At 43.9% G+C, this 25792-nt stretch overlaps 1 protein-coding gene across 1 annotated transcript in view; it reads left to right on the top strand.

Annotated features, from left to right (window-relative positions):
- Nucleotides 1-25792, top strand: part of LOC145337233 (butyrophilin subfamily 1 member A1-like) — a 77758-nt gene that overhangs the window by 13800 nt on the left and 38166 nt on the right. Inside the window, exons 3-5 of the mRNA XM_080182024.1 lie at nt 5556-5900; nt 10231-10512; nt 25337-25459. Of these exons, the coding sequence (XP_080038150.1) occupies nt 5556-5900; nt 10231-10512; nt 25337-25459 (750 nt within the window). The remainder of the gene's footprint in view (nt 1-5555; nt 5901-10230; nt 10513-25336; nt 25460-25792) is intronic.

Below are 25792 nucleotides of genomic sequence, written 5' to 3'. Positions count from 1 at the left end.
TTATTCTGTGACTATGTCTTCTGGTCCTAATCTTCCCCCATGAGTGGAAACATCCTCCCAACATTTTTCCTGTTTAACCCCCTAAGAATCTTGTATGTTTCAATCTTAACACCTCTCATTCTTCTGAACTCCAAGACCCAAGCTTTTTCCTCAATGGGATTATCCTGGAAAACCTCTGTACTGCCTCCAGTGATATATTTTCCCTTAAGGGGATGAAAACCGTACACAGTATGATAAATGTGGCCTCACTAGATCCTTGTACAGTTGCAGCAACACCTCTTTACTTTTATACTTCAGCTCCCTTGAAATAAAAAGAAACAGAATTCCTTTTACCTCCCCTATTACCTCCTGCACATGTATGTGAACTTTCTAGGTTTCATGAACAAGGACCCCCAAGTCCCTTTTGTGCTACAGCTTTCTGCAATCTCTACATTTAAATATAATCTGCCTTCTCATTGTTCATTTTGGAAAAAATAAGCTCACGTTTTCCCAAATTGAATTCCATTTGCCAATTTTCTGCCCATTCACTGAACCTGTCAATATCTCTGTGTAAACTATTTATATCTTCCTTGTATCCTGTCTTTCTCTCCCACCTTTGTATCATCTGCCAATTTAACCACAGTACACTTTGTTCCTTCTTCCAAGTCATTATTATACATTGTGCAGAGCTGCAGTCCCAGCACTAATCCCTGTGGCATTTCACTGATTACTGCTCTCCAACCTGAGAAAGATGCCCTTAACACTGCTTCCTGTTAGTTAGTGAGAAGTCTCACAACACCAGGTTAAAGTCCAACAGGTTTATTTGGTTGCACAAGCCACTAGCTTTCGGAGTGCTGCTCCTTCATCAGGTGAGTGGGGTTTCAGTTCACAAACAGGGCATATAAAGATACAAATTAAATTTACAAAATTTTTGTACCAGGAGTATTATGAATCCATCACCTCTTGAAGTCCATCTGGTAGATTTGCATGTGAAGTATCACTAAACACAACCATTTCATATCTTCCAGTTTTCTAAGTGCTGGGAATTTAATTACACGCTCCTCTAATTTTAATGTTTTTAATGTTTTATTAGCCTGCAAGATCACTCTGTGGTGCATTTCAACATATTACCGAGCTCTAGGACATTACAGCTCCCATCTGGTCTTGTCTGCGTGCTTAGCCAATTTAGCTGTCCTATCATACTCCTCACTCTTTTTCATTGGCCCATTCCCCTTTTTCCATTGACCTTTCTCTGGTGATGGGAATGGGATCAATACTGTTTTAGATATCCCTGTTGACTCATTGTTACACCAGATGTATTTTGTCGGATATCAAGACAAGATATCGAAAAGCACCAGCTGCTTGACTCCCAACTTTAAATTCTGTTTTCAGCTTCTCGATTACCCTTTCTTCAAATTCTTCTGTGCCATCCCATTACATTACATTTGAGCAAATGCGTATATAGGTTAAGTGATACATAGTATTTCTCTGAAGTCTGGCTGTACCCAGTTAAAAGCAAATCCAGCATGTTTTACTGGAAGGCTAAAGGAAAATTAGCTGGAATTTTTATAATGCATGTGGATGATAGGCTTGCACTCGTTAGAGTTTAGAAGAATGAGGGGAGATCTCATTGAGACGTATAAGATGATGAATGGGATGGATAGGATAGAGGTGGAGAGACTCTTCCCACTCAGAAAGGATGTTAGGACTAGGGGGCACAGCCTCAAGATAAAGGGGGGGCGGTTTAGAACGGAGTTGAGGAGGAACTTCTTCACTCAAAGGGTGGTGAATCTCTGGAATTCTCTGCCCGTTGAAGTGGTGGAGGCTGCCTCGCTAAATATTTTTAAGACGCGGGTTGATGGGTTTTTGATAAGAGAGGGGATTAACGGTTATGGGGAGAGGGCGGGAATGTGGAACTGAGCCACGACAGATCAGCCATGATCTTATTGAATGGCGGGGCAGGCTCGAAGGGCTAGATGGCCTACTCCTGCTCCTCTTTCTTATGTTCTTATGTTCTAACTCTACTTTCCCAATATTTTTCTATCTGGTTATGATAACCCACAGGACTTGCATGGGGAATCACTGATCTCCCTGTAGGAGTCATTGAATATGCGTTTTCAGGGGATTGGTAGTTAACTTACCAGGTGGAGCTTGTATATGAGCCCTGTATAAAACAGGTCCCTGAGTGGGTCTATTATTACATTGTCCTGGTTGGAATCGGTTTGTTTTCACCACAGGCTTGAGGTTTTGTTTTACTTTATGCAATAAAGCACTGTCTCTTTACTGCCAACTCCTGGAGTTTTTATTCTGGCAGGCATGTTTTAGACAGGGTGATCAATTATCCTGTATTTTAAAATATTGTCCCTTATTTTGATTTGTTGACTCAGGACACCTTTTTACCCATATTTATGGAATAGTCAGTGGGCCTGGGAATCTGAATGATTGGTAAATGCATTTCTCCTTCTGCAGATTCATGAATATCTATTTTATTTTCAATGTTATTTTTCACTAGGTAAGTTCATCATACTAGGACCTGATTATCCAGTTGTAACTGCTGCAGGTGAAGATGCTGTATTGGAATGTCAACTTGTACCAGATCTATCTGTCAGAAACATGGTGGTGAGATGGATGAAATTGGGTCTTGCTGAACCAGTACATGTGTACAGAAACGGAGGAGATGATTTTACTGTTCAGCACAGTGATTACAGAGGAAGGACTGAACTGTTTAAAGATGAACTGACCCAAGGAAACATTTCTCTTCGAATAAAAAACACAATAGCATTTGATCAAGGAGAATATACTTGTTCGGTTGATGACAAAACCGATTCTGAAAGATTTACAGTTGTACTGGAAGTTGTAGGTTAGTAAATCTCTACTCGCGTGTTAAGATTTGGAGAAGTTATAGCTTCGTCTTTTTTTAAACCCCCCTGTTTAAATTATAACTAATTTAAAATAGATTTATTCAGCAGTCGGTGTAATATATGATATACTTGATAATTCTAAATGCCCATGCTCCCTGTGGTGCTGTCATGCTGTTGCCTGTTAGCGACACTAATACTTCAAGAATCCTTTGGTCTGATCCTTTCGATTCACTTAAAGAAAGACAATAATGGCCAGACTTTAAAAAAAAGTCGCTCCACAGTTTTCCCAAATACCGCAGCTTTATCCTGTTTCAAATTGATGGTCATCTGAGGTTTCTTCATCGCTGACCTGCTTAGTAACAATGGCATCACTGGAAACTATATCTGTACTTATAAATAAACTGATTCCTGCGATCCTACAGAAATGTATCACCATTTGAGGATGTTAGAGTGTTGTCATCTCTAAATCTAAAGCAGGTGGAACTATCATGTTCTTTTACTTCCTTTACTTTCTAGAGTCTTTATAATCAAGAGACTCTAGATAATAACGTAGCCAATCTTGGCCACAGACAGTGGACGTACATCCACTATATAAAACAGCACAGTTGAAAGAGTTTATCAGGATGCTCATTATGGGACTCAACTTTTCTGCCACCAAAACAAAGCCTTCCTGATCCTTATCCTTACCACACTGTCGATTTCCATGTATTCTGTGTCACATGTGGTTTCAAAGACATGATTTCTTCTTTTTGGACAGTTTACATTGCAGTGGTATGGGGAAATTGCACTGGAAACAGCGATTCACAATCCCTTGATTTAAAGTCTTTTATCAGTATCCCATATGCGTCTTCTTTCCCCATTTTTAAATCAGTTATAACCGTTTGATGCTATATGTTATTAACGTAACTGTCTCAGTTTAAAGGTCTTCATGTCCCATTTGGTCTGGCACATGGTTGAGTCACCATTGACTCCTCTATTCTGGGCACTATGGCATTCTGGTCTGTATTGAACAAGGTAGCAGGGAAGGATTGTTTCCCAAAAAACATTTTTAATGATGCTGCCATCTGATCAAAGAGGGGTCCTGTTCCCCTTAATTGTATCCCAGCCATTACCAAAAGAGTATCCATTTGTGACAGTCATGTACAATCCAACAACTTAAAAGCCAATACTGTATCTGGAATCTCCAAATTAAATTTCATTAGCCTGTTATGGCCCCTCTCAGAATCCATGATATACTTTTGCATGGATTGGGTGTCTTGTCTCCTAATCCTGTCAAATATCACCTATCCTTCATAATTCTCCAAGAAGTCCTCTTTCTGGTAAAACTCATCTGAGTATTGTAGTAGGAGCTGCAGCTCCTCTTCACTATTCAGGGCTGTCCAATCGGAAAATACTTTGCTTCTTATCTTGCTCCTATTTGGAAGTGACAAAGCTAATGCCATACCTTGCTTTTTTTTGTATTGTGGTAACAAGGGTCCACATTTCCATTTCTGCCTTCCATTGCTGATATGGTTCAGCATTTGAAAAGATAGAGGGAACAATCGAATCCCACTGGTTTACTTCTACCTCCTACCATTGTAGCACTTCTTCAAAAACAAACACCAAGTTACGATGGGTTTTCCTCTGCTACCAATGTTTCTTCAGAAGGAACTCTTTAAAAAATGCAGATATAAAAATACAACAAAACTTACTCCAACTTATAAATCCAAGAAAGGGTTTAGTAAAGAAACATCATTACTCCAAAACTGGGGCCTCACCTTGGGCCAGTCCGAGTCCTCCACAATTCTACACAGGTTCCTATTTATAATGAACCAGCTGGTCAGTTAACTATTATATACTGTGTAATTGGTTCCATGGTTTGCTGGGTCAGCTGTCCCTTGCATCTTGTTCCAGTTGGTCACATTACATCCAATGCAAAGTTGTCACTGGTTCCATTCTAACACACTTTGCATGAATCTCCATGTTGGAGATTTTATCCGACCATCTGATGTTGTAATAGATCTCGGGCAGTGAAGATGGAAAGCTTCTAGTGCTTAATGTGATATCAGTAGGTTGAATAAACAGCCATAAAGAAATGAAGTAAGAGCCATTGCCTGCTCAGATTTTATTCTGAGACAAACTCCAGGCTTCTTCCAAAGTCTGAAGCTGCCAAATTCTGAACTTGCTTTTTCCAGGCGACGGTTGGCTTTGTCATCCAGCTGGTGTTGATGGAGGTGTCAACGCTACTTTCTCGATATTTTTCTATCTGACTATGATGACCCACAGGACTTGCATGGGGAATCATTGATCTCCCTGTGGGATTCATTGAATGAGTTTTCAGGGGATTGGTAATTAACTTACCAGGTGGAATTGTATATGAGCCCTGTATAAAACAGGTCCTTGAGTGTGTCTATTATTACATTGTCCTGGTTGGAATCGGTTTGTTTTCACCACAGGCTTGAGGTTTTGTTTTACTTTACTTTATGCAATAAAGCACTGTCTCTTTACTGCCAACTCCTGGAGATTTTATTCTGGCAGGCATATTCTGGACAGGGTGATCAATTATCCTGTATTTTAAAATATTGTCTCTTATTTTGATTTGTTGACTCAGGACACCTTTTTACCCATATTTATGGAATAGTCAGTGGGCCTGGGAATCTGAATGATTGGTAAATGCATTTCTCCTTCTGCAGATTCATGAATATCTATTTTATTTTCAATGTTATTGTTCACTAGATGAGTTCATCATACTAGGACCTGAGTATCCAGTTGTAACTGCAGGTGAAGATGCTGTATTGGAATGTCAGCTTGTACCAGATCTATTCGTCAGAAACATGGTGGTGAGATGGATAAAATTGGGTCTTGCTGAACCAGTACATGTGTACAGAAACGGAGGAGATGATTTTACTGCTCAGCACAATGATTACAGAGGAAGGACCGAACTGTTTAAAGATGAACTGACCCAAGGAAACATTTCTCTTCGAATAAAAAACACAACAGTATTTGATCAAGGAGAATATACTTGTTCGGTTGATGACAAAACCAATTCTGAAAGATTTACAGTTGAACTGGAAGTTGTAGGTTAGTAAATCTCTACTTGCATGTTAAGATTTGGAGAAGTTATATCTTTGTCTTTTTTAAACCTCCTGTTTAAATTATAACTAATTTAAAATAGATTTATTCAGCAGTCGGTGTAATATATGATACACCTGATAATTCTACATGCCCGTGCTCCCTGTGGTGAAGCTACAATTGTAGACTAAAACCTGGTGTTGTCAGACTTTTTACTGAAGCTACAATTAACAGGGATGTGAGCGATGGGGCAATAACATTCTCAGGATGATGAAATTTGTCCTGCAGTAAAAGCTGATTTATGTCAGTAAATTTCATGAAGAATATATTATCAACACTGGCTTGTTAAAGAAAATATTCAGAATAACAAACTAAAGGATGTTTAAGTTGAGGATAAAAGCTAAGTTTACCCAGTATTTTCTGTTTTTATTTAAATTGTTTGTTTACTATGGCTTAATTAAGAACACACTGGTAATAACATTCATTTTCTATTTCTGACTGAATTCTGAAATTTAAATCAATGCAGAAGAATAATATTGGATCTATTTCACCCTCACATATATTCCGTGATGGAGTAGCATCAATCCTCTGGGGTGGAGATTTCCAAAGATTCACAACCCTTTAAGTGAAGAAATTTCTCTTCATCTTGGTTCTAAATGATCAGCCCCTTATCCTGAAACTATGCCCCTATGTTTTTGTTTGCACACTGGTCAGGGAAACTATCTTTCAGCATCCACACTGACCAGCCTCTTCAGAATTCTGTATGTTTAAAGGAAATCACCTCTCATATTTCTAAACTCCAGAGAATAGAGGTACAATTTACGCAGGCTGTCATCACAGGATTGATCCCTCCCAGGGATGAATCCAGTGAAACATCCTTATATTGTCTCCAATGCAAGTAAATTGTTACGTGCCTCTTGGGACCAAAATTACACACGGTATTACAGGTGTAGCCTCAGCAAAGCTCTGTAGAATTGGAGCAGGAGAGTTTTATTCTTGTATGACAATCACCTTACAATAAAGGCCAATATACCTTTTGGCTTCCTAATTCCTTGCTCTACCTGCACGCGAGCTTCCTATGTTCCTTCTATAAATGTGACATTCCAAACTCTGGCCTATCTGACTTCAATACCCAGTCTGCAATATCTGCAGCCAGTTTTCTCACTTGAATTCACATTGTGTTGATTGATATGAGTTGGCACAAACTTGGTACAAAAGTCATTCGGAGGTATGAGGATGTGTGGGAAGTTGGCATGGAGAGTATAAGAGTCGTTGGAGGTGGTAGAGGGAAGGGGTTTGCATGAACGGGCCTATGGGGTCTGGGTAGAGAAGTGAGGGGTGCTGGGGTTTTCGTTGCCTCCTTAAATGATCCCTGGGCTTTAGGATTTATAAAAGAACAACATTTCACATATTGGCTTAACCAAGATGTTGATGTTTATTAAATCCCACTAATAACCCTAACAGGGATACTTCTGTGATTAAAAAGCCACAGTATCCCAAAATTTAAAACAAATCAACACCAAGTCCCCACAGCTGGACTTAAACTTAAATAAAACACACACCGCCAAAACACACTGTCTCAAAGCTCCGGTTTCACCCACTGTGATTCCCAACCTTGATCCTCCATCTGACTGCAACTCCAATACTCTGATGCGCTCTTCTTTTATAATAATACAACTTCCCAAAACGTATCTCCTGATCTTCCAGTGTCCAGTTAGCTGATTCCAGGTAAGTTCCAGTTAGATTTCTTCAGCTCCTGCTGGGTGAAACAATCCAGGGTTTTCAATGGAAGGTATATCCAAATGAATATCATCAGTTCTTATTGTGTGAGCAACTCTCCTGCTGTCTGAGGTGACCCAGTAACAGCACCTGGCTCCAAGGTTAATGAGGGTTTGAATGATCCAATCCCAGTATTGCTGTCTGTGTACACACCAGATTTGCATAATTCCTTGAGCGTAAATGGTATTGATTTGTTCTCTGTGTCGTTGTATTGGGGAATCTGACTTCTGGATTACATTAGTCAATGGAAGGTAATTGCATTTTCATGATACTATAATGTCCTGACTGATTCTGACCTATGTGTGAATTCTTTGGATCAATCACTGATTTTACCAGATATTTGAATGGTGCGGTGGCACAGTGGTTAGCACTGCTGCCTCACAACGCCAGGGACCTCAGTTCGATTCCTGGCTTGGGTTGCTGTCTGTGCGGAGTCTGCATGTTTTCCCCGTGTCTGCATGGGTTTCCTTCCGCAGTCCAAAGATGTAATGGTTGGGTGCATTGACCAAGCTGAATTCTCCCTCAGTATACCCAAACAGGCACCAGAGAGTGGCGACTGGGGCATTTTCACAGTATCTTCAATGCAGTGTTAATGTGAGCCCACTTGTGACTAATCAATTAACTTTAACCCCTTGCTGCCTAACCCTGTACGAGCTGCAGTCGGTTCCAATCCTCAGATCAAAGCATTTCTGTAGATTTGAAATTTATATACCATAAATTTCACAGTTGGACGGGATTCCCATTCTGCAGGAAGTGAGAGGGGTGAGGGATAAATGCTTAATGTTTGACATAACAACTGGAACAAAATCAGCATGTTGGTGTGAGTCTTTTAAACAGATCTCCTCAGTGCTCAGCAGCCCCTGTGGTTGCCTGCGATTAGCTTCCAGAGGTGACGGCCTGACTGCATTCCTAATCCCCTAATCCCCTCCGGAGTTGGATTTGCACCACTTGGGGCACCGTTTTTTCCAAGGCGGTTGTACAGAGTCAGGGAGCATCCCACTATTGGGTTCTCGGGTGGAACTCTAACCTGTTAGATTTTTTGCTGAAAACCTGGAGCTTGAACCCTCAGCTCTGTAAGAAATTTAGACACCTGGACCCAGATACCTGTGCCCCAATGGAGCTGCTCATTTTCAACTGGGAATTCAGCTGCAGCTGAAATGAGCCTGCACGGCTTCTCCAGGATAAGCCCAGGGTAAACTCAGTGAGTGCAGGAGAGGCAAAGGGGATGGGCAGGCAGTTTGATTTTCAATTTGTGAAGGACTGAGTTCAACTAGGTATTAACCAGCATAACATTTCCTGGGTAAGGATCCAGATAAGTCCCACATTTCTGATCCAAGTCTCTGACACTCAGCTCAGTGGTGGAGACATCATGTAGCACGAATGAGCTCACTGGAGATTAAACTTCTGGACAATTACCATGTGTACACAAGCCAGAAATTCCAGAGTCCCAACACGTAACACAGACTCCAGTTTTTGCTGCTTTGGACATTGGAAGATGTGGCTGTACTTTTAATCAGCAACAATCTTCAGCTCAGATTTTTCTGTCTTTAATATCTTTTCCTCTGGTGAATTGAGATGATGGCCAGGGATTTTAATCTGTGGTTGGATCCTGGTAAAATCTGGCAGGATGTGCACTGTGCTATCTGACTGAACCATTGCTAACCCTGGTGAAATTTCCCAAGAGAAGATTATCCAGGATTCCTGCCAGTGTCTGGGAGTTCTCCATGGGGGTGTAGTCATGAGAAATGACAGCTAATGCTGTTAGAGATAGAGGCCCCGGAATCTTCCGAGAGGGGCAGTCACTGACAGCTGAACAACATTTACCTGGCACCAATAAATTTACAAAATGGTCCAACACTGTACAGCCAGTCAGTCATGTCTATATTCCAGTATCGTCCAATATCTTAACAATGTGTTTTAACTCCATTATTGCCAATGCTGGTGAAAAATCAGGCTTTGGCATATGCTAATGCCACTTTGATTCAAACATTCTCAATTAATACCCCAAGAAGAAAAATCTGCAGGGTGGGCAAGATCTTGATCCTAATTTATAAATAACCTCATTCCTACAGCTTAGAATATAAGGGAGAATATGAGAGAGAGAGGATGACAAGAGAACTTTGAAAATCCATTAACATGACCAGGATTATTGCTCTGGGTCTATCATTGTCACCTCCCATGTATATTTCTATGTACTTGGTCAGTAATAAATGGATTTTTTTGGTTTTAGCTATTTCCTCCCTCCCCTCCAAGTTGATTACATCTGCCATGGGTATTGGTGTCCTCTGCTACCTCGCATAAATTGAAATTAATTAGTCTGAAGAACCTACATCTAATTTGCATTAATCACCCGTGTCTACAAGAACATATTTAGATCATACTCGCACCAAAGTCATGTTATTACCAGACTGTATTTAGATATTAATACTATTAAATGGATACTTCTCACTGACCACAGGAAGTGTTCTTGGGGGATACATTAATGGCGCTATATCAATGAATGTTCTTGCTGTTGCTCCGAACAATTGCCTATTTTGAACCTGTTCATTGTTTATTGCAGGGTTTGGGTGTGAGCCCTGGATTCAGATGAAGGGATATGTTGGTAATGGAATTGAGCTAGTGTGTAAATCCAGTGGATGGTTTCCTCAGCCGGAGATACAGTGGACCAGTGCGGATGGACATAATGTAATACAATCTGAAACAAGTTACCAGCAGGATTCCAGAGGTCTAATGGATGTCCAGAGCAACATTGTAATAACAAGAGAATCATTAAACAGGCTCAAGTGTCATCTACGCAATGGGGAATTGAAAACAGAACAAGAAGTCTCAATCAAGATATCAGGTTTGTAAATTAAAACACTTGATCAATAAAGGAAGAGGTGATTTTTAAACTCCACAAATCGAATGTAAGGTTTAGGGTTTGAGAAATTCTGAATTTCTAACATTAGGGCCCTCAGCTTTGCTTCACCAACAAGGTACGAATAACCAGTATTTATGAATCAAGGAGAATTTATGAAGGAAAATCTTACATATACTTATAAGGAAACTGAGAAGACAGCATAGCCATTTCTCATCACTCAAGATCCTAGGAGTTCTTGGTACAGCCAACGCAGGCGATGTCTCTCTCTCTCCTTTTCCTTTTGAAGTGATATTGAATTGTGTCCAGAACAGCCAAAGCCCAGAAGCCAAGACTTCTCAACTTCTCTCCCTCAGTCTCTCATTATTCAGGGTTTCTCTTATTTGAAATAGTCCAAATTCACTTCTTCAATTGGCTGTGGAGTGCAATTCATCTTGTGTCACCCGCATCTGTAACTAAAGCCATATAGACGAAGGACAAATATTCATCCCTTTTCCCCTGGGCCCCTCCGAGTTTACATTCCATTACAAATACATTCTCTTCAGATACAGAGAAGCCTTTAATAAAGCCACATACTCTTGTTAACAACGTTTTAACCATAATATTTGAAAAGTGTCCCTCTAATACAGAGCAACACATGGGTTTGAAGTTTCATCCTAAGTTCAAACTACTTTAGCCATTCCTTCAAACTGATTTTTAAAAAACACCTGAACATACTATGGGCAATGAAGACAGTGTACAGCTGCTCTGTGCAGGATGCAAAGGAACTGAAAGCTGTAAATCAATAAAATGATTCTGTTTCTCACAAACAACTGCCTTCCTGTAAAGAATTCAAACTAGCAGAAATTCAAACTGAATCATTTAGAAGATTTAAGGAATAAGTTACACAGATGTTACAGACCCTAAAAATAATAGAATAATCAAATTCTTACACAAACAACAATCTTAACTGTCCTCAAGATGCCATACTCTGATAGTCCAAGACTAGAACAAAGGAACAAAGAAAATTACAACTCAGGAACAGGCTCTTTGGCCCTCCAAGCCTGCACCGACCATGCTGCCCGACTGAACTAATGCCCCCTACCCTTCCACATAGGGGACCACATCCCTCTATTCCCATCTTCCTCATACATTTGTCAAGATGCCCCTTAAAAGTCACTATCATATCTGCTTCCACTACCTCCCCTGGCAGTGAGTTCCAGGCACCCATCTCCCTCTGTGTTTTTAAAAAAAAACTTGCCTTGTACATCTCCTTTAAACATTGCCCCTCGCACCTTAAACATACGCCCCCAAGTAATTGACTCTTCCATCATGGGAAAATGCTTCTGACTATCCACTCTGTCCATGCGTCTCATAATCTTGTACACTTCTATCAGGTCGCCCCTCAATCTGTCGTTCCATTGAGAACAAATCAAGTTTTTCCCACCTCACCTCATAGCTAATGCCCTCCATGCCAGGCAACGTCCTCGTAAATCTTTTCTGTACCTCTCCAAAGCCTCCACATGCTTCTGATAGTGTGACAACCAGAGTTGAACACTATATTCCAAGTGTGGCCTAACTGAGGTTCTATAAAGCTGCAACATGGCTTGCCAAATTTTAAACTCAATGCCCCCACCAATGAAGGCAAGCATGCCGTAATGCTTTCTTGACTACTTTCTCCACCTGCATTGCCACTTTCAGTGACCTGTGTGTCTGTACACCCAGATCCCTCTGTCTATCAATACTCTTAAGGGTTCTGCCATTTACTATCTCCCATCTGTATTAGACCTTCCAAAATGCATTATCTCACATTTTGTCTGGATTAAATTCCATCTGCCAGGGAAGATCTGGCAATGGGATTTTGGTCAACTGGACAATTGGGGTGAGGAACAGCAGGTGGAGTTTAATTCAGATAAACATGAAGTGTTGGATTTTGGTAAGACAAACCAGGGAGGACTTAAACAGTTAATGGTAGGGCCTTGGGGAGTATTGTCGAACAGAGAGACCTGGGGTGCAGGTACATAGTTCCTTGAAAGTGGCGTCACAGGTAGACAGGGTGGTGAAGAAGACATTTGGCACACATGCCTTCATTGGTCATAGCATTAAGTACAGGAGTCGGGATGCTATGTTAGAACTGTACAAGACATTGGTAAGGCCACATCTGGAGTATTGCAAAAAAATTCTAGTTGCCCTGCTATTGATTTATTATTGTCACAGGTATTAGTATGTGGTGAAAAGTATTGTTTCTTGCTCGCAAAGCACACCATTTACTGAAAAGGAAAAGGTGCAGAATGTAGTGTTATAGTCATAGCTAGGGTGCAGAGAAAGATCAACTTAATATACGGTAGGTCCATTCAAAAGTCTGATGGCAGCAAGGAAGAAGCTGTTCTTGAGTCAGTTGGTACGTGACCTCAGATTTTAGTATCTTTTTCCTGACAGAAGAAGGTGTGAGAGTGTATGTCCGGCGTGCGTGGGGTCCTTGATTATACTGGCTGCTTTGCTGAGGCAGCGGGAAGTGTAGACAGAGTCAATGGATGGGAGGCTGTTTTGCGTGATGGACTGGGTTTCATTCACAATCCTTTGTAGTTTCTTACGGTCTTGGACAGTGCAGGGTCATACCAGGCTGTGATACAATGGGAAAGAACGTTATCTGTGATGCTTCTGTAGAAGTTGGTGAGAGTTGATGTGCCAAATTTCCTTAGCCCCCTGAGAAAGTAAAGGTATTGGTGGGCTTTCTTAACTATAGTGTCGGCATGGGGGGACCAGGACAGGTTGCTGGTGATCTGGACACCTAGAAACTTGAAGCTCTTGACCATTTTCACTTCATCCCCACTAACGTAGACAGAGGCGTGTTCTCCATTATGCTTCCTGAAGTTGATGATTATCTCTTGTTTCATTGACATTGAGGGAGAGATCAGTTCACCAGATTATCTATCTCTTTCTTATAATCTGTCTCATCTTTGTTTGAGATCTGATCCACCACATGGTGTCGTCAGCAAACTTGAAAATGGAGTTGGAGGGGAACTTGGCCACACAGTCATAGGTGTATAAGGAGTAGTTCAGGAGAGGGGGCTCTGATATCCCAATGCCTGCGATGATGGGGAAGGTGGGCTTTAAGTTTGGTTTGAGATAAGGATGCTCCAATCCCTATGGAGCTGGCCTTGCCGGCATCTTTAGGTCCCACCCCTCAAAATAATGGCACAAAACATAACCACTGCTACTTTTTGCAGAAGTGTGGGACAATCTGGAGAGAAAACTTGCCTGTTCCTCTGGGGAGAAAGACACTGGTTTTCATTCAGTACCTGACACTTTAGCTGGAATTTTCCGGCTGTTTATTCCCTGTCGCCGCTGCCGGCAAAAATGGAGAATTTGGTGCTCGGCCAAATCTCCATTCACTGCAGCGGGATTGGAGAATCCCAGCTGTGAGCGAGTTCAGAGAATCCAGCCCTTTGCCATTTTTTGGGAAAATTCCCCCCAAGCTCTTTCTCGCATCACTTCTGCATTTTGTGTTCAAAGTGTTAACATCGTGTCCGAGTCCTTGCACAATCAACCCATGAAAAAAATGTCTACTCATTGTCTACATTATCCATACCTGTCTAATTTTGTATATTCTTATCAAATCTTTCCTCAATCTCCCAAATTAAACAATCCCAGCTTCTCCAACCTTGCCTTGCAGTTAAAATCATCTGGTAAACCTCCTCTACAAACTCTTGAGGACCCTCACAACCTTCTCAAACTGTTGGGAACCAGAGCTTTAGAAATGTTCAGCATAACTTTTTTATTCAGTACCTCAATATATGAAGCTCAAGATCCCAAATCCTTTTCTCACAGCTCTCTTATTTGTCCTGCTACTTTCAAAGATCCAAACACATCAACTCCCCTTTCCCTCTGTCCCTGTGCAATCTTTAGAGTTGCCTCTCTTTATCCTTCTGCCAAAATACAACACTTCATACTTTTCTGAATTCCAACTGCTAGTCATTTGCCAGTCTGTTAGCCTGTTTATGTCCCAGTCCAATGGATTGATATTAGCCTCACTGTCAGACACACCTCTGAATTTGATAAAATCCACAAATTTTGAAAATTTACTCTGCATTGGTATTCCAATTTCTAAATCATATACATCAAAAAACCAATGGTTATATTACTGAGCAAAACCACTGCCTATCCTCCAATCTGAAAAGGAACCATGGGCCTGATTTTACCATTGCATTGCACCCATTTTCAGATGTGAAAACATGGTAAAATCGGGTGTAAGACGAATAGCGTAATCCGTGCCTGCCTCCATGCCGGTTCCCCCTTTATCACGGCCTGACAATTCACATACATTTAAATTGATTAATGAGCTGCACTTCCCCCTTTACCAACGTGTTCACCCATCGGTGTGAAACAGACCTGCTTCATATAAATCCGATTCGGGTGCTCCAGTTAGTGAGGAGGTCAGTGCCGAACGTGCAGCGGCTCTCTGTGATCAGCTGGGAGGGAGGAGCAGCTGCCACTCTGCCTGAGATCAGTGGAAGGGGGGGGGGTCCGCTGCCACACTGCCTGAGATCAGTGGGAGGGAAGGGGGGGTCCGCTGCCACTCTGCCTGAGATCAGTGGAAGGGAAGGGGGGGGGTCCGCTGCCACTCTGCCTGAGGTTGGTGGAAGGGAAGGGGGGGGGTCCGCTGCCACACTGCCTGAGATCAGTGGGAGGGAAGGGGGGGGGTCCGCTGCCACTCTGCCTGAGATTGATGGGGGTGGGGGAGGGGTAAAGAGGAGGAGAGACCTGAGATCGGTCTGGGGGAGGGTGGGTGGAGAAGGGGTTCAGTAATGTTGTGGGGTGGGCAATGTCTGTGGCGGCCGGGGGGGAGGTATTATCCAGCCCGGGAGGGATGTGGCAGGGGAGCATTGGAGGAAATGATATTCTATCGTTTTTGTTTTCTGCGCAGTTGGAGGTGCCGATCGGAACTGTAGGGTTTCAGGTGGGTTCAGCCCCACCCACAGGCTTCTACAGTGAGATATTTTTGTAGGCAGAGTGTGTATAGGGGCGCCTCAGAACGGGTCTAAAAGTCAATTTGAAACGCTTCCTGTTTCAAGTCCACCCAACACTTAGAATCAAAATGGTAAAATAAGGCCCCCGTATCCCACCACTCACTGGTTTCTGTCCTGAAGCCATTTATAAAAATCCAAGCTGAGACTTGCTGTCCAATTCTGTGTTGCTCAGTTTTGTTAACCAGCCTTTAGGGTCCTCCCCAGTGACCATGTCTGTAGTAAGTGCAGGTTGCTGGAGGAGCTCCAGCTCAAGGTAGATGAGCTGGCCTCTGAGCTACAGACACTGAGGCTCATCAGGGGGAGAGAGGGTGCCATTGACAATGGGGTGCAAGAGACATCCACCCCCCCGGACTGGCTAACTCTAAGGGTCAGGAACAAGAGGGGGCTGCTAAGAGGAGGAAGGAGGGTGGGGAGCGGAGGCCTCAGCCTCTCAATCTGCATAACAGGTTTGAGGCTCTGGCTTCCAGTCTGGACGAGGACGAGGGAAGTGAGGTCGGTGAGCAAACTGCACACGGTACAGTGATGCAGCAGGACATAGGCAAAGAGAAGGGGAAAAGGAACGTAGTTGTGATTGGGGATAGTGGGGTGAAGGGTATTGACACTGTCCTTTGTCACAATGACAAAGTGCACAGAAGGGTGTGTTGTCTGCCTGGTGCTCGGGTCCGGGATGTCGCATCTGGGCTGCAGAGGAACCTGGAGTGGGAGGGTGAGAATCCGGTCGTTGTGGTTCATGTGGGTGCCGACAACGTAGGCAAACTGCGGACTGAGGATCTGGGGAGGGAGTATGAAAAGCTGGGAATGGAATTAAAAAGTAGAACCGACAAGGTGGTTATCTCTGGGCTACTGCCTGAACCGAGTGCAGACGGGCGTAGGGTTGATAGGATTAAGGAAGTGAATGGGTGGCTCAGGGATTGGTGTGGGAGGAATGGGTTTGAATTTATGGGGCATTGGTACCAGTATTGGGGTAGGTGGGACCTGTTCGGGCGGGATGGGGTGGGTCTGAACCGTGCTGGGACCAGAGTCCTGGCGAATCGTGTAAAGAGGACTGTAGACAGGGCTTTAAACTAATTGGGGGGGGAGGGTGTGAGGGTAGGTGACATTATGGGGTCTAAAGTTAAGGAGACGGTACAGGTAAGGTTGGAGGCCGAGGATGTCCCAATAATAGAGGGAGTGAGGGGCATGAGTAAGGTTGGTGGCGTTCCGGCAAATAAGGTCCAGGTGAAGGCTGGGATGAAGGTGCTTTATCTGAATGCACGAAGCATTAGGAATAAAGTGGATGAGTTGGTGGCGCAGATCGACACAAATGGATATGATCTGGTGGACATTCCAGAGACGTGGCTGCAAGGTGACAGGGACTGGGAGCTGAATGTCCAGGGGTATCAAGTGTTTAGGAAGGATAGGCGGGAGGGAAAAGTGGGGGGCGTAGCTCTGCTGATTAAGGATAGCATCAGGGTGGTAGCAAGGGATGATATTGGAGCCAAGGAGCAGAACGTGGAATCGTTGTGGGTAGAGATTAGGAACAGCAAAGGGAGGAAGACGCTGGTGGGTGTCGTCCGTAGGCCTCCGAATAATGATCTGGAGGTGGGGCGGGCTGTTAACGCGCAAATAAGTGCGGCGTGCAGGAATGGGACGGCCGTAGTTATGGGGGATTTCAATCTGCACATTGATTGGTCGACCCATGTTGGACGTGGTGGGCTCGAGGAGGAGTTCTTGGAATGCTGCCAGGATAGTTTCCTGGAACAGTGTGTGTTGGAGCCGACAAGGGAGCGAGCTTTCTTGGATCTGGTGCTATGTAATGAGGCGGGTAGAATTAGGGAACTTGTGGTGAAGGATCCTCTTGGGGAGAGTGATCATTGTATGGTGGAGTTTCTGGTGCAGATGGAGGAGGAGAAAGTGGGTTCCCGGACACGCGTCCTTTGTTTGAACAGAGGGGAGTACGGTAGGATGAGAGAAGAATTGGCGAATGTGGACTGGGGGAGCGCGTTGGAAGGTAGGTCTGCTGAGGAGCAGTGGAGGATCTTTAAGGAGATCTTTCTTGGTGCTCAGCGGAAATTTATTCCAATGGTCAAAAAGGACCGTAGGAGGAGAGGTAATAAGCCGTGGATAACAAAGGAGGTGAAGGAAAGTGTTAAATTAAAAGCGGAGGTGTTTAGAGTAGCTAAGAGTAGTGGGCGAGAAGAGGATTGGGAGAGGTTTAAATGTCAACAGAGATTGACAAATAAGTTGATAAAGAAGGGTAGGAGAAACTATGAAGCTGGGCTAGCGCTTAATATAAAAAAGGATAGCAAGAGTTTTTATAAATATATAAAAAGGAAGAGGCTGGCTAGGGTGAACGTTGGTCCCTTAGAGGATGAGAAGGGGGACTTAGTGGTAGGGGATGGGGAGATGGCTGAGGTCTTGAATAACTTTTTTGTTTCGGTCTTCACGGAGGAGGACGTGAATAATTTGCCGGATGTTAGAGATGGAAAGGTGGTAGGACTGGAGGGTCTCGATGACATTACTGTTACTAGAGAGGTGGTGCTCGACAGACTGGAGGGGCTGATTGTGGACAAGTCCCCAGGACCGGATGGAATGCATCCAAGGGTCCTGAAAGAAATGGCGGAGGTGATAGTGGATGCCTTGGTGGTTATTTTCCAGACGTCGCTGGATTCCGGGGAAGTGCCGGAAGATTGGAAAACGGCTAACGTTATGCCGTTGTTTAAGAAGGGTGCCAGGCAAAAGGCGGGGAATTATAGGCCGGTTAGTTTAACGTCTGTTGTAGGTAAAATGTTAGAATCCGTCATCAAGGAGGAAATAGCGAGGCATCTTGAGGGGAACTGCTTGATAGAGCAGACGCAGCACGGTTTCGTTAAAGGGAAGTCGTGTCTGACAAATTTACTGGAGTTCTATGAGGATGTGTCTAGGGCGATGGATAGAGGAGAGCCGGTGGATGTGGTCTTTCTGGATTTTCAGAAGGCGTTTGACAAGGTACCTCACAAGAGGTTATTGCAGAAGGTAAGGGGGCATGGAGTTGGGGGTAGGGTGTTAGCGTGGATAGAGGACTGGTTGTCAAATAGGAGGCAGAGAGTGGGGGTTAATGGGTGCTATTCGGATTGGTGGATGGTGACTAGTGGAGTGCCCCAGGGGTCAGTGCTGGGGCCTCAGCTATTTACCATTTATATAGATGATCTGGAGGAGGGAACCGAGTGTAGGGTATCGAAATTTGCTGATGACACCAAAATTGGTGGAAAGGCAAATCGTACGGAGGGTGGGGAGAGTCTACAGAAGGATCTAGATAGGCTGGGCGAATGGGCCAGGAACTGGCAAATGGAATTTAATGTTGGCAAGTGCGAGGTGGTCCACTTTGGTAGGAATAATGGTAGGAAGGATTATTACTTACGTGGAGAAAAACTGCAGCAGGCGAAGGTGCAGAGGGACCTCGGGATCCTTGTGCATGAGTCGCAAAAACCCAGCTTGCAGGTGCAGCAGGTGGTCAGGAAGGCGAATGGGATGCTGGCCTTCATAGTGAGGGGGATTGAATATAAAAGTAGGGAGGTCTTGCTGCGGCTGTATAGGGCATTGGTGAGGCCGCAGCTGGAGTACTGTGTGCAGTTTTGGGCGCCGTACTTACGCAAGGATATTTTGGCCTTGGAGGGAGTGCAGAGGAGGTTTACTAGGCTGATGCCGGAGTTGAGGGGGTTGAGCTATGAGGAGAGGCTGAATAAATTAGGCTTGTACTCATTAGAGTTTAGAAGAATGAGGGGAGATCTCATTGAGACGTATAAGATGACGAATGGGATGGATAGGATAGAGGTGGAGAGACTCTTCCCACTCAGAAAGGATAGTAGGACTAGGGGGCACAGCCTCAAGATAAAGGGGGAGGCGGTTTAGAACGGAGTTGAGGAAGAACTTCTTCACTCAAAGGGAGGTGAATCTCTGGAATTCTCTGCCCATTGAAGTGGTGGAGGCTGCCTCGCTAAATATTTTTAAGACGCGGGTTGATGGGTTCTTGATAAGAGAGGGGATTAAGGGTTATGGGGAGAGGGCGGGAATGTGGAACTGAGCCACGACAGATCAGCCATGATCTTATTGAATGGCGGGGCAGGCTCGAAGGGCTAGTTGGCCTACTCCTGCTCCTATTTCTTATGTTCTTACAGGTGACATCTATTGCTTTCCCTTCATTAAGGTTGTTTGTTAATGCATCAAGAAATTCAATTAGATTGATCAAGCTTAACCTGTCCTTTACAAAACCATGCTATCTTTCTTTATTTCACTCAAACCTTTCCGTGTCTGATCATTTTTTCCTGATTATTCACCAAAATCTTGCTGCCGTTTACCCTGGCAGGATCTTCCAGTCCTGCCGATCGCGCACACCCCCACTGTGGGTCTCCCAGCGACAAGGGATGCATTAATCGGGAAAACCCTTTGACGACAGTGGGGCCAGAAGATCCCACCCCAGCAGTGACCGGTGCACTGCCTCCCACTGCCATGGAACACACCCCGGGGGAGGAAAATCCTGCCCATTGTTTCTAAAACCTGATCCACCATAAATATTAAAGTGATCAGTCTGTAATTCCAAACACTGTCTGTCATCCTTCCCTGAACCAGGCTGTTATATTTGTCACTCTCTATTCCTCTGGCACTTTCACTGTATCTTGAAGAGTTTATGAAAAATATTTCGACTACCTCCACCCCGACTTCCTCCAGCAGCCGCAGTTTCAAGCGATCCGAATCAGGTAACTCATCCATTTGACCATAGTCAGCCTTTCCAGTCCACTCCTCCTATCAATTTTCACCCCATCCATTACCTCTTTCTCAGTAAACACTGATACTCATCAAGTAGAACATAGAACATAGAACATTACAGCGCAGAACAGGCCCTTCGGCCCACGATGTTGCGCCGACCAGTTTTAAAAAAAAACACTGACCCACTAATCTAAACCAATCCCTTTTCGTCCATAAACCTATCCATAGATCTCTTAAACGCCCCCAAACTAGGCTCATTTACAACTGCAGCAGGCAGGGCATTCCAGTCCCTCACCACCCTCTGGGTAAAGAACCTACCCCTGACATCCGTCCTATAACTACCCCCCCTTAATTTAAAGCCATGCCCCCTCATGCTAGCTTTCTCCATCCGAGGAAAAAGGCTATCACTATCCACCCTGTCTAAACCTCTAATCATCTTATATGTTTCAATAAGATCCCCTCTTAGCCGCCTTCTTTCCAGTGAAAACAACTCCAAATCCCTCAGTCTCTCCTCATAGGACCTCCCCTCCATACCAGGCAACATCCTGGTAAACCTCCTCTGCACCCTCTCCAAAGCCTCCACATCCTTCCTGTAATGTGGGGACCAGAACTGCACACAATACTCCAAGTGCGGCTGCACCAGAGTTGTGTACAGTTGCAACATGACGCTGCGACTCCTAAATTCAATCCCCCTACCAATAAACGCCAAGACACCGTATGCCTTCTTAACAACCTTATCTACTTGATTCCCAACTTTCAGGGATCTATGTACACATACACCTAGATCCCTCTGCTCCTCCACACTATTCAAAGTCCTCCCGTTAGCCCTATACTCAACACATCTGTTATTCCTACCAAAATGAATTACCTCACACTTCTCTGCATTAAACTCCATCCGCCACCTCGCGGCCCAGCTCTGCAACCTGTCTAAGTCACCCTGCAAACTACGACACCCTTCCTCACAATCTACCCTTCCTCACAATCTACCACACCTCCGACTTTGGTGTCATCAGCAAACTTACTAATCCACCCAACTATACCCTCATCCAGATCATTAATAAAAATTACAAACAGCAGTGGCCCCAAAACAGATCCCTGAGGCACACCACTCGTAATCGAACTCCATGACGAATATTTACCATCAACCACCACCCTCTGTCTCCTATCTGCTAGCCAATTCCTGATCCAAGTACCTAGATTACCCCCAATCCCATACATCTGCATTTTCTGCAGAAGCCTACCATGGTGAACCTTATCAAACGCCTTACTAAAATCCATATATACCACGTCAACTGCCTTACCCCTATCCACCTCTTTGGTCACTTTCTCAAAGAACTCAATAAGGTTAGTAAGGCACGACCTACCCGCTACAAAACCATGCTGACTGTCTCTAATCAATTCATTACTCTCCAAATAACTATAAATCCTATCCCTAATAATTCTTTCTAAAACCTTGCCCACAACAGAAGTAAGACTCACCGGTCTATAATTCCCGGGGAAGTCTCTGTTCCCCTTCTTAAACAATGGGACAACATTTGCTGTCCTCCAATCTTCCGGTACTATACCAGAGACCAACGATGACCTGAAGATCAGAGCCAGAGGCTCTGCAATCACCTCTCTTGCCTCCCAGAGAATCCTAGGGTAAATCCCATCCGGACCAGGGGACTTATCTATTTTCAAACCTTCTAGAATATCCAGCACATCCCCGGTATCAACTGCAATACTGTCTATTTTACACCCCTGCACCCCAGTGTCCTCCTCAGCTACATTCATGTCCCCCTGCGTGAACACCGAAGAGAAATATTGGTTCAATGCCTCTCCAATCTCTTCCGGTTCCACACACAACTTCCCTCTACTGTCTGTAACTGGCCCTAATTTTGCCCTAACCAACCTTCTGTTCTTGACATACCTATAGAATGCCTTAGGATTCTCCTTAATCCTATCAGCCAAAGTCATCTCATGTCCTCTTTTAGCCCTTCTTAACTCCCTCTTCAACTCCCTCCTAGCCAATCTAAAGCTTTCTAATGCACTACCTGAGCCCTCAAGCCTCATCCGAACATAAGCCTCCTTTTTCTTCCTAACCAACGAATCAACTTTTTTAGTGCACCACGGTTCCCTAGCCCTACCAAATCCTCCTTGCCTGACAGGGACATACCTATCACAGACCCGCAGTAGCTGCTCCTTGAAAAAACTCCACATTTCGGACGTTCCCAGTCCCTGTAATCTCCTAGTCCAACCTATGCTTCCTAATTCTCTCCTAATAGCGTCATAATTACCCTTCCCCCAGCTGAAACTACTGACCCGAGGTTCATGCCTATCCCTTTCCATCACTAAGGTGAACGTAACCGAATTGTGGTCACTATCACCAAAATGCACACCAACTTCCAAGTCTAGCACCTGGTCTGGCTCATTTCCCAGCACCAAATCCAATATAGCCTCACCTCTAGTTGGCCTATCTACATACTGAGTCAAAAAACCTTCCTGCACACTTTGAACAAAAACTGACCCCTCTAACGAGCTAGAGCTATAGCAATTCCAATCAATATTAGTAAAGTTAAAGTCCCCCATAACAATTACCCTATTACTTTCACTCCTAATCAGGATCGTCTCCGCAATCCTTTCCTCAACCTCTCTAGAACTTTTTGGAGGTCTATAAAAGACTCCCAACAGGGCGACCTCTCCTCTCCTATTTCTAATCTCAGCCCATACTACCTCAACAGACAAGTCCTCATCAAAGTTCCTCTCTGACACTGTGATACAGTCCTTGACCAATAATGCTACCCCACCCCCCCTTCTACCTCCTTCTCTACTCCGACTAAAGCATTTGTACCCTGGGACCTGCAACATCCATTCCTGACCCTGCTCTATTTTCACTTTGCCCTGTATCTCTGTGCGTGTGTCACCCTCTTTGACCCGAATAGGCCCCACATTTTCCTCTTCCTCCCTGTTTACTATTTATATGCCTGTCAAAGATTTTTGGTTCCCTTTTGGGTTAACTGATATTCTATTCTCATATTCTGTCTTTGCCAGTCTTATTTTCCTCATCAATTCCTCTCTCAGCTTTATATTTGGCCTGGCCCTCGCCTGAAGAGTTCACCTGAACCTCTTTGATTTTGGTCCAGCAGCTTCTCAAACTCTCTCCTCATCTTTGGCCCCTTTAAAGATTCCCCATTATTCTGTTTGAGATTTTCCTGACTGTCTTTGATTCTATTTTACTCGGGCGAGCTCCCTTCTCATCCTATTCAAATAACCCTCTTCCTAGGAGTTTCACTTTAGTTTGTTTCTTGCTCTTCTCCATCACAAATCTAAACCTTTTGTTACAATGGTCACTTTCACACAAATGTAAAGACATTTGGTCCACTTGTGCCACCTCACTCCCCAGCACCAGATCCAGCAATCCCACCTTTCCGGTTGGACTGAGAAATACCGATTTAAGGAAGTTTTCCTGAACACATTTCAGAAATTCCTCCACCTGCTTTCTCCTTTATGTTTGTATAACTCCGATGGATATTTTGGGTAATAAAATCTCCCAAATCACTGCTCCCTAGTTTTAACATCCTTCTGAATTATTTTTTACTTTAGCTTTGCATTCATCAATGCCTGATTACAGCTTTGTGAAACATCTTTTAAAGTTTCAACAAAGGGTCATCTGGACTCGAAATGTTGGCTCTTTTCTCTCCTTCCAGATGCTGCCAGGGCTGCTGAGATTTTCCAGCATTTTCACGCTTGGTTTCAGATTCTAGCATCTGCAGTAATTTGCTTTGACCTTTTAAAGTTGTAGTAGTGGTACAAATATATTTTACAAACTTAGGCACCAAACACTCAGACTGCCATGTTTCTGTTCAGTGATGCACCAGCCTTTGAACAAGAACAACAAAGAACAGCACAGCTCAGGAACAGGCCCTTCAGCCCATCAATCCTGTGTCAATCATGTTGTCCTATCCAGGCCAACTGCCTGTATCCTTCTATACCCCACCTGTTCATGTGTCTATCCAGATAAGCCTTAAATGTCACTAATGTGTCTATCTCAGCCACTTCATTTGGCAGTGCATTCCAGGCCCCCACCACCCTCTGTGTAAAACCCTCCCCGCACATCTCCACTGAACCTTTCCCCCCCTCCCTTACCTTGAACTTGTGTCCCCTTGTAATTGTCATTTCTGCCCTGGGTAAAAAGCTTCCAACTGTTCATCTTATCTATGCCCCTCATAATTTTATAAACTTCTATCATGTCACCCCTCAGCCTCCATCTTTCCAGGGTGAACAATCCCAGTTTATTCAACCTGTCCTCACAGCTAATACGTTCCATGCCAGGCAACATCCTGGTAAACCTTTCTTCCAAAGCCTCCACATCCTTCTGGTAGTGTGGTGACCAGAATTGGTCACCACATATTCCAACTGTGGCCTAACCAACGTTTTATGTAACTGTAACATAATTTGCCAATGTTTATACTCGATGCCCTGGCCGATGAAGGCAAGCACACCAGATGCTTTCTTCACCACCTTTTCCCTTGACATCACTAAAACTCAGCAAGAAGTCTCACAACACCAGGTTAAAGTCCAACAAGTTTATTTGATAGTAAACTCAGTAGCTTTTGGGGTTTGCCCCTTCGTCAGGTGAGTCACTTGACTCGGGTTACTCACTTGATGAAGGGGCAAACTCCGAAAGCTAGTGGGTTAACTATCAAATAAACTTGTTGGACTTTAACCTGGTATTGTGAAACTTCTTACTGAGTTTATCCCAGTCCAACGCCGGCATCTCCACATCATCACTAAAACTAGCAGGGGAGGGCCCAGTTTAACAAAGAGGCCCAGGCCCTAGACAATGAGAACATCAGTGACAGTGATTGAAATGGGCAGAGGCTCCATTCACATCAAATCATTTAGTAACTTTAATCTGTTAGCTAGTTTCTGGCAGTTCCAGTGGACTTCTGCTGAAGTTACATCAGATGCTGTCCAAATAACCATGAGCTTTCCATTTCATGAACATTTGCTACTGCTGAATACTTTAAAAGGACAGTTTTTGTGGTATATGTTGTGGATAATATCATTATGTAATTCTGGTGTTTACTTCACAGGTGATATCTTCCCTGTTGTTCCTGTTTGGCTGGCGCCTTTGCTTGTCACCATTTGCCTTCTAACTGTAGCCATTTCTGGTATGATTTATTGGAGTGTGAAACACATAAAGCCACGCATAAAAGGTACTTTCTCAGTGTAACAATGTTTAAATACAGTCCTAGAAATCCCCTGGGGATTCTCTAATGTCCAGCTGTAGATTCAGTGGAAAGGGCAGAAAAACCGTGTTTCAGTGGGAGCTCAGCTGGTCTTCCATCGAGATAAGAACAGCTCCGTGGAATGACAGGATTATACCCGTACCCTATAAAATTTAGGATAGGTCAGGAGAGGATTGTGAAAAGATCATCTGGGTAATTTTAGTCTTACCCCTCCCAACCTGCCAGAGGGATCCCGTTAAATTCTTTCCTGGGTTTGTTTCAGTGTTAAATGTTTGGGCTCAGTGGTGGAGTGAACATTAA

This window comes from Carcharhinus amblyrhynchos, unplaced genomic scaffold (assembly GCF_965287045.1).
Source record: "Carcharhinus amblyrhynchos unplaced genomic scaffold, sCarAmb.v2.hapA scaffold_45, whole genome shotgun sequence".
NCBI classification, from domain to species: Eukaryota; Metazoa; Chordata; class Chondrichthyes; order Carcharhiniformes; family Carcharhinidae; genus Carcharhinus; species Carcharhinus amblyrhynchos.
This window is presented reverse-complemented; position numbering and strand designations above follow the sequence as displayed.